Source organism: Condylura cristata, unplaced genomic scaffold (assembly GCF_000260355.1).
Source record: "Condylura cristata isolate star-nosed mole 26May11 unplaced genomic scaffold, ConCri1.0 scaffold00016, whole genome shotgun sequence".
Lineage (NCBI taxonomy): Eukaryota > Metazoa > Chordata > Mammalia > Eulipotyphla > Talpidae > Condylura > Condylura cristata.
In genome coordinates, this window is record NW_004567117.1 from 15,364,204 (window position 1) to 15,374,194 (window position 9,991).

A 9,991-nucleotide genomic window follows, 5' to 3' on the forward strand; every position below is an offset into this window, starting at 1 on the left:
CGGCCGAATCCTCGGGTTCCAGGGGCTCGTCCCAGTCCAGCCCCATCTCTTCCTCCTCCTCTTCCTCCTCCTCGTCCTCCTCCAGCCCCCCACCTGACTGCTCCTCCGCCTCCTGGTCCTCCGTTATCTCCACCTCCATCTCTTCCTCCTCCTCTTCCTCCTCCTCGTCCTCCTCCAGCCCCCCACCTCCGTCCTCCTCCTCCTCGTCCCCCGTTATCTGCACCTCCTGGATCTCGTCCTCCTCCTCCTCCTCTTCCTCCTCCTCCTCGCCCGCGCTGCAGTAGTGCGGGCGGCCGTGGCGGCGGCCGCGGCCCCCCGCACTTCGCTCGCACTCGCCCCGCTCCCCATTGTTCTCCGCGGCGGCGGCGCTGGCGCTGCCGCCCGCGCTGGTGTTACAGTCCCCGCTGCCAGGCATTCTCGCCATATTGCCGTCTCTCTGCCAGTCCTCGGGCAGGGCGCATGCGCTATATTGGACCGCAGCGCTGAGAGCTTTTGTGTTTAATGACCTTCAGCTACCGGGAGGCAAAGCCGGGCTCTTAAAGGAGCCGCGCTCCAATTGTCAGTTTGGAGCGCAGCTCCGGAGGGGCAGCGGCGCGCAGGGGATGGAGGGGAGGAGAGGCGGGGGGGAAGTTAGACAGGGAGTGGGTAAGGACTGGACCCTATTCCCCGTCTATCCCACTCCCCACTCCTCGGGAAACTTTGAAGGAAAAAAGGAAGGGGAGGGAGAGCAGTCGGTGGGGGCGAAACACTCCCAACTTACCCTCTGGCGGAGTGGCGCGCGGGCCCGGGCGGGATAGAGGGAGGGCCGGCGGGAGGGCGGGGCGGTCTCGCTTCTCTAAGTAATGCCCGAGGAGCAGTGCCCCTTCCACCGCCCCCTCATTGCCCCCCGGAGCCGGGGGTTCGGGGCGGCGGCTGCGCCGGGCGAGCCGCGGGAACTGCTGCTAAAACCCCGGGTCTGGGGCCGCCCAGAGCGGAGTGGAGCAAGCAGGTTAATGAGCAGGGTGGAGGAGGCACGGCGAGGCCCCGCACCCTCTCTGCGCCCGCGGCCAGGGCGCAGCGGGCGAGGCTTGGGAGCGGGATGGGGCTGGCGGCGGCGGCGGCTCCCCCACCTACTTGCTGGCGGCGAGGCGCGGGGGCCTGGGGCCAGCCGCACGGCTCCCAGCTCCCTTTCCGACTCTTGCAAAGGAGCGAAACACGCCCCACGTCAGCCTCATCCCCTTTCGACTTTTCCAACAGCCACTTTTAAGCTGTCATTAAAGACCTGAGGCGCTCCCCGTAGGTCTGGGGCAAGTCCGCGCCGGTCCAGCCAGCCTAGGGTAGGAGCTGGAGAGAAGGACTGGGAGGGGCGGGTGGGGGCGGGTGGGAAGAACCAGGACCCTAGGGACCCCTCCCCACCCGTCGGGGCCGCCGCCCTCCCTGCCCCGCAGCAAGTGACACAACTCCCTCTGGCTAGGCGCTCCCTGAGGTTGGAGCTAGAGCTATGCCTGGCCCTACAGTCCGTCTGGCGGGCGGAAAAAGTGAACTTGGGTCTCGACCGCCCCCGCCACAATTCCGGCAATTCGGATCGCGAGCGCGTTCTTGTTCCAAGTTTGCCAACCGCCATTCGTTTGCCCTCCGGGCTGCGCTGCCTCCGGCGCGCGGGGGCGGGCACCTCCGAAACTGGAAAGGCGGCCAAAGAGCTCGCCGGGTCCCGCTTTCCCATAGGAGACACTGTCCCAATTCCAGCCAAACGCCCGCCCCCGGCGCGCCCAGACTCCGGGCGCGTCCTCGCGTCGCCGCCTCCCGCTCTCCGCGTCCGGAGGCAGCGCGGGAGTCCGCGGTTGTTTTCTTTGGCCACACTGTGTGGGCCACCTCCTGAGCTCGCACTGCATCCTAACTTTATCTTCCTGGGGACTCCCAAGTGCCCCGTGGTGCACCGGCCAGGTCCGAGTCCCAGGAGCGAGGTTAGGTACCACCAGCACGCCCCGAAACCAGCCCACTCTCTTGTGAGGCAGCCTGGTCAGTGCCCCGTGTGCATCCTCGGATTTGCTTCCGAGTCCGAATTTTCAGCTGTTGGGTAGTGAGACATTTCAAATGCGGGCTGGTCCCTCCCCCACCCTGAGCCTTACTTGTGGGGGAGTTTGTGATTTTACGCATCAATAGAAACCCATCCATCAATTTGTAATTTAAGAAACTAAAAGAAAAAGGAAGATTAGCTCTTTGGGCCGCGTGGGAGTCTAAGTGGGAGTTGAAGGTGGCTTCTAACAGCGATCAGTCCTCGCCCTCCCATTGCCTCCTCGGCCCTGGATGCCGCGCAGCGTCTGGGGAAACCGCGCCAGGTGTGAACAAGTTAGAGCAAGTCCCTGCCTTGCAGGCCTCCTCCCGCTCCTCGGGGAAAACCACACACACACACACACACACACACACACACACGCAAGCACACACACGCAAGCACACACACGCAAGCACACGCACGCACACATCCTGCTCTGCTCTCTGCAGAAATGTCCCGGGAGGTGTTGAATAGGGACATTGCGCTTTTCCGAGTCGTTTTTGAGTCGGCTGACTTTGTTCAAAAATGCACTTCCCGCGTTAATAATGTAGAGTGGCGCGTTTGTTTTCCCCAACCCAGGCAAGGTTAGTTGCAGCTAGGTTAGTTGCACGAATGGATATTCGCGCACGAACTGGTACACACCAGCACGCAGTTATTTCCCGAGAGTTGGCCCTTTGTCCTATGAAGCTTTCAGATTTTCGGGTCCAGAACGTCGGGAGAATGTCAGTGGTGCTGAGAGCTCAGTTAGACACCAGGCTATAGCTACCTGGAGCTGCAGGCGAGAGGTGGCTCCTACCAAGAGTGCAGTTAACCCTGGGGCGGTGCTCGGGTCCCTGGCCCGGGGACTCGAGCTCACACAACACCCAGGAGTTGAGGTGTTTACTAGGTATCTCTACTTCTGAGGGCCTGGGGTGCCCTCACCTCCCCCTTCCCACTGAGCAGCCCTCCCACCCCTCCAACACTCACTCACTCACTCTCTGGGAGAGCTGCTTTGAATTGCTCGCAATTTGCCGGAGGCGGTGAGCTGGGTTGGACGCTCCGGGAAACAAAGCAACCAAAAACAGCTCCCAGTTGACGTCAACTTATTTCCAGAAAAGAAAATAGTTTTGTGCTCCCAGGACAAAATACCCCCCAGGGCAGGTCTCAACTGGCACAAGTCGTGGGGGCGGGTGTGGGGAATAGCAGAACCCAAAAACCCAAAAGCAAATAACTTTTTAACGGACTTGGAAAAATAAGAGTTTCTGATGCTGCTTGGACAATTTGCAAACTACGGGCAGGACCCCCGCTTACATTAGTTATGAAAAATGCACCTTGGGAAATATGCCTTGGCCTGATTACCGCCCGACAATGAATCTGCTTCTGGCACTAGCTTCAGAATCGCTACCAAAAATTTTGGCCCATGATGACACTAAATAAAATATTGGAAAAGACCTTTTCCGGTTGGTATTTACTAGAAAGAACACCCAGAAAAATCAAGCAGTTATTTTCCCAACCCCCCCTCCCATAAGCCCTCCACATTGCTTATTATTTTATACCCAGTAACACAAAATTATAATTCAGTTCACAAAGGAGTTCAATTCCAGTTTTAAAAAATCATCCCTTAAGAGCATCCTGTGGTTCTGTGAGACTCAAATCCAAATCGAGAGACTCAAAAAAGCTTTCTCATTGTTTGGATAGAAAGGCAGTATCCCTTGTCTTCTGCTTATCAGCCTAGCCTCCCACCTCTCCTATGGAGAAGTCCGTTCATGTCTCTGCTTACCACTGACAGCAATCACTCCTTTGAAAGAAGTCTTCATTTCCTGTGCAAAATGCATAGCTTCTTTATATAAAAACTGTTCTAGTTCTATACAAAATATTTATTGCAATTATTTAATTCTCAGAATTCTTTGCTATGTTATATTAAACTGTTTACAACTTCAACAAGAAATTTGTTTTCCATCATTATAAAGTACCACATATATTTGTGCTTCTCTGTATCTTACATTAATAGAAAGTAGTGACATAGTTATTTTGAAAGAACAAACCCTAAGTTGCCTTCTCCTTTTTTATAACCCTACATTTCAGGTTCATATTTTATGAAGGTTATGCCATAATAAAAACATTCAGCAATTTCTACTCTTTGCTTCTAATCTTCTCAGCATCTGTTATGTAATTGATGTAACTGCTTTTTTTTTTTCATCTGCCTGTTTCTTCTACTCCCCCAATATATCTTTGTAGTTTTGAGGGCTTGCCTGGGATATGGTGAGCACCCTTTGCACTGTATGGATGGATGGATGGATGGATCTGTGTTAAATTCTGTACTTAACAAGAAACTTTTTTTAAAAAATATGAAATTTCATAAATCTGAATTTCTATATTAAAATTCATGACAAAAGGGAACTATGAGGCAAAATTACTGTTTGCAAATTAAGATGAATGTAATAACTTTTGGTTTAATGTTTCCCTGTAATTAATTCCCTCTCTATTGGAACATGTTAAAGAGTTATTGCAGTAGTAGAGTTAGGGATGAAGGAATGGAGGTACCAGTTATTAAGAGAGGTAGGTTGAGAGAATTTAAGTTGGTAAGTTCAGGAATTTTGTGGTCTCTTGGGAGTAGTGACCAGAAAAGCCATTTAATTAAGTTACCTTTTAACTCATTCTTTCTTGATTTGATTACTAACTACAAAGTACTTAGTAGGTTAAATATGAATTCAGATTGAACCTATTTTGCCATATCTTTGTTTCAGAGTTTCAGTATAAAATTCTGTTGAATTTAATTGAAGAACATCTTGAATTTTGTTGTTTGAACGCAGATGAAAATAGAACACATGTAATTTAACTCTTCAAAATAAAAAAAATTAACTTTGCAACAGCAGAAACTATGCCTTATTTATTGTTGCTTCCGATTCATTTCCAATGCAGTTTCTTAGCATATCTTAGTAGAATGACTGACTGAACTGACAGTCCATAAACATACAAATATTGAGGCCTGCAGAGAACTCTAACCATAACAAATGGTTGCATAGCATAATGGTTAAAAGCTTCATTTTTGAAAGCAGACCATCAGGGTTTTAATTCTAGTTTGGCCTTACCATATGCCTTTTCTTCTCAGTATTTTATTATCTGGAGGTAATAACAGTAATAATAATAGCCATCCCTACCTCATAAGATTGTTGGGAGAATTAAATTAGTTAATATGAGAAAAGCAGTTAATACAGTGCCTGGAACATTACTAAACATTAATTTTTCCTTCTTATGTATAAAGTCTCTGTTATTTCCCATGCTTGAAGAAAATGAAGACTTTAACAAAGGTTAAGCCACTTGCAGTTCTCCTAGTCCTCCATATGGCAGGAAAGTTTGGCTCCCTAACCCACACTTGAGTCATTTGACCACATTCAGCTTCTAAAAAACTAAAACAAAAAAAAAATTTTTCCCAAGTGAACAGTTCCCTACTATTAAAATAATTCTGTGTCATTTGATTTGGGAATCTTGGAAAGCCAGAATATTAAGTACTAAGCCTAGATCTCTTGGATTGTGAGCACAGCAGAAATGGCCTGAGAAGGTGCCACTTTTTTTAGTTGGCATCTAAACCATTCCTGGGCTTGAAAGTAGGGACTCACTGGTGTTTAAAAAAGAAATGACAGTGAAGAAGTTAGGAAGGCAAAAGGGAAGTCCACAAACCCAGCCAGACTAGAATAAAGTGTTTTCTGTTGAAATCCTGGGCTAATCTACACCTATCTGGGGGAGGGTGTGACCTATTTTTCTTCTTTGTTGTTTTGTCCAAAAACAGGTCAGAATGAACTGAACATGATGATTGACAGGAGTAGAGATTTCAGTTTCTAATTGCTATCTGGCAACTATAATTCTTGAGCTTTCTACCTAACAACCACCTGCCAGTCTCCTAGGCTTGTGTTAAGAACAAATAATATTTGAGAGAAATGAGGTTTTCCATAAGTAAGGTTTTTTTATTTTTGAGCCTAACGTGAACTATCTCTGTTATAATATTCTGATAATGAAACTTCATTTAGTTAATAAAATCAACTGCAAAGACTGTCAAAGTTAAATCAGACAAAATTGATAATGATAGTAATTTTTTAATCTTCTTTCATATATCTTTAAATGGTATGTGGGATTGAAGTGGATTTTAGTCCTATTATTAAGTGACATTTATTTCCATACCATTGGAATACTAATTAAGATAGGAAAGGAGATTGTTACATATTAATGTTGTGTAACAACTATATATATTTTAAATAATAGAGAAGCTATTAACTACTGTCTTTTATGAAATGTTCCTGACACTCTTTGGTATACTTCAAAAAAGTAGCTTACTAGTAAAAACAAACTGAAACAAACAGCAAAAGGTTAAAAACCACTTTAAACCCAAATCTTGGTATAAAACTGTTGTGCTCATATTTCTATTTTCAGAACCAATTAAAGTAACCTTTTAAGAGAGCAACTTAACAACTTCTAAAAAGTAATGAATATGTTCATATTCTATGACTCAAATTGATTCTGTAAGTTAATCTTCTTAAGAAATAATCTGATTTTATTTGTATTTTGGTAAAATTTAGTTGATTGCCCCTAGGTCCCTTGGGCAGATGAATTTTGCAGTACATGTCACAAAGTATGCTGGAGAGCTACAAATCATAATGTCTTTGTCCACAAAAGTTTAGCACCTATTTGTTAAAGGAAGGAAGAAGCTCAATTAGGGTAGAAATTATGTCTTTTCATTGTTCTATAGTAACTTCAAGGACCCTTGGCTGAATATGGATAATGATGATGAAGATAACTTATATAAGCAGAAAGGCAAAGCAAGATAATTTTTGAAAGCTCATATTTCAGAATGTTCATGACTTTGAGAAAGTTTAAGGACCAAAATTTAAAGCTCTAGATATAAGAAATTAGTATTTAGGTATATAGAGGCAATTCACAGGACGTGCTGGGGAGTGCCCTGTGGCTATGTTTCTAAATGAACTAAAAAAGAAAAAGAATCCCCTTTTAAATACCCAGAAGCACTAACCCACATTTTGAACTAATTGACTTACTTTTTCTTAGGAAAGCTTAATTTAACTGATAGGGGCATATGGATTTATCTGAATATTTAAAGAAGCCTTGGGATGAATGTGTTCTATTTCTTTAATAATTTGATGCTGGAGATCCAGGCTTTGTACTTGATCTTGGAGAAGCAGAGAAACATTGTGATATAACCCCCTATTTCTGAGACAACAGGACACAGTTGATACCATTGTAAAACTCTTAACTCTTCATGTTCACTCTTCTGACAATCTGTGATTTGATGAGGATACCCCCGGGGTCATGTATTGTCATTACTTCAAATAACATCTGTGGTGACTGCATCTGTTTATTTTACTATATTTTGTTCACACGTGGTTCATTTTCTTAAATTAAAAAGACTATGGTCTACCACTTTTTTCTGATTATAATATCAGCCAGTTTCATTGGGGAAGATCCAGAGAGTATAGAAATTCAGAAAAATAGACACTAGCTATATTTCTTGTTAACATTTAGCAGGTGCTTGCCGGGGTAGTTTTTTTACACTAACCTCTTAAGTTGTTTTCTTGAGTACATAGGAAGATCATTCCTATTTTCCAGATGAGTAGAAACCCAGAGAGCTTAATAACTTGTCCAACATCACACAGCTAATGAGGACGGGATTCTAGAGCACACAGACTTTAACTACGTTTCCATACTTTCATCTTTCAATCTTTCAATTCTGCCTGACTAGCCGGGGGAGGGGGGACGGGGACAGAAACGTGAGTGTGTTTCCATGCATCCAACCCCACATGATGTACTATTTAAGCACTACATATTTCAAAATCCATAATTCAATATTTGTAGTCAGTGGATTTTTGGCAAACTCTGCCAAGCATGTGTTGTGAGGCAGGAATGCAGAAGCTTCTCTCTAGGAACATGTCTGGCCTGACTCCAGGATGGGTGAACCTGCAGCAGGCCCATGTGGTCAATAGTTTTTCTTCTGCCTTTCTCATAGTTATCTTATTTCCATCTAGCAAGAGTTTGAGAAACAACTTCACCTCAGGTCATTTGTGCTGTCTATAGGGTAACGTATATAATACAGAGTTTCCCCTTATCTGAGTGGGGTACATTCCAAGATTCTAGTGGATGCCTGTGACTTCAGATAGTACAGAAACATATGTGTGTGTGTGTGTATTTTTTCCCACACTATATCTTTCCCTGTATGTATATACCTATGATGAAATTTAACAAAAATTAAGTATAGGAGTATTGTATAATAAAAGTTATGTGAAGTGATCTCTCTTGCTTTTAGAATACCCTACTGTTCATAACATTTTAGGACCACAGTGGACTAGGGGTAACTGAAACTGCATAAGCGAAGAAAATTGTACAGCTTTAAATGGATGATCACTGAAATGACCAGGAAAGTTCTCTGGCTACTGATCTGGGGCATTGTGGGCATTATAGGGCTTTTTCCACCTTAGCATCAAGCTTTAGAGGTTCATAGCTTTCTAAATTAATTATTAATTTAACTTTTTTTTCTCACATAGATTTAAAACCTGAGACAGTTTGTGAACCTTAGAAAAGCCTCAGAATCACCTAGGAAACTTCTTTTAAAATGCAGTCTTAGATGCCAACCCTAGAGGTTCTGATTTAGTAGGTTTAGAGCACAGCCCAAGAATGTACATTTTTTAAACGCACAGCTCAGACAATTCTAATACGAATCTGACCACACTTTGAGAAACACTGTCTCAAAAGCTAATATAATTTAGCAAGTAATCAAATAATTTCCTCTCTAGCAGTGATTACTAAATCACTTTGGGGCCATGAAACAATTTAAAAATTGAATGAAAATTATGAAACCTCTTCTTCAGAAGATGCAAACCCACAACCAATTTTGCCCTCTATTTGCGGGGGGATGGGGTTGGGTCAATCTAAAAACACAGTTTCCAACACCATTTCAATACATTTTTCCTATGTTGAAAAAGTCTTCACGTTCCTTTCCTAGTTTCAAGTTTCCCATAAACTCTCCAAGTCTAATTTCCCAACATACTTCAGTATCTCCCCAAGATGAGCCCAGCCTTCAGAGGGAGAGGACTCACTCCATAGAGAACAGTGGAAGACTTGCCTACTGATCCTCCAATTAGGGATTGCATCTGTATCCGTCTGCTGGGCACCCCAGACCCACCCCCTTGGATGTTCCAAGAAGCAGTAGGTCCAGGGTGGGGCTATGAATGCGCAGGCGCTAGGCTGACTTGCTGCTGGTTCCTGGATCCCATTTTGAGAACCACTGACTAGAAGGTGGATAAACATGTCCAAATCCAACCGGAAGAATCTGCGCAGAAAATGAAGAAAGCTGGCGTTCCGAGTTGATTACAAAGCCCAGTGAGCCTTCCAGAGTCAATTCAGCTGATCAGGAGAAGGCATATTCCATAGACTTCCATGGCTGATGGGAGGGGCCTTCAGGAGGCCTCTACTTGCTGGAAATACCAGCTTCCTTCTGACTTGGAAATTCTTCCGCTTCTCCCCTCTGTTGATCTAGATTGTCTTGATTCTGTAAGGTGTAACCCCACATCCTACCTCTCCCAGAAACCTCCAACCATTGCCGCTTGAAGCACACTGGCAAGGCTGGCAACCCTCATGTGCAGACCCACAGCTTTTTAGTTGCAAGTTCTTTAGACTTACATTTGGTGTTTCTTCCGTCTACTGTCATGACTTGGGTTCTTTTCCCTGTTTGGGACACTTTACATTGCTCATGCATACTCCCTGTTGGTTACCCCTTGGATCACCAGGAGGAACTTTTAAAAAATACCATCTCCATTGAGTAACTTAAGGAAGAGATGCCAGTCGGCTCTCACCACTCCCAAAGAAACAGAGCAAAAATGGCAAAATTCTAAAAAGTGTTGAATCTAGGTCACATGGAAATTCATTCTGTCTACTTTTGTGTAGCCTGAACATTTTCCCAATGAAACATACATAATC

The 9,991-nt window shown here is 44.9% G+C and overlaps 1 protein-coding gene across 1 annotated transcript in view; it reads right to left on the minus strand.

The window, feature by feature from the left end:
- The window catches only part of KCTD1 (potassium channel tetramerization domain containing 1), a 93,011-nt gene extending 92,553 nt beyond the window's left edge, over window positions 1-458 (minus strand). Inside the window, exons 1-2 of the mRNA XM_012725782.1 lie at window positions 187-458; window positions 94-112 (exon numbers count right to left, since the gene is read on the minus strand). Of these exons, the coding sequence (XP_012581236.1) occupies window positions 94-112; window positions 187-424 (257 nt within the window). The 5' untranslated portion in view covers window positions 425-458. The remainder of the gene's footprint in view (window positions 1-93; window positions 113-186) is intronic.
- Between the last annotated feature and the right edge of the window lie 9,533 nt (window positions 459-9,991).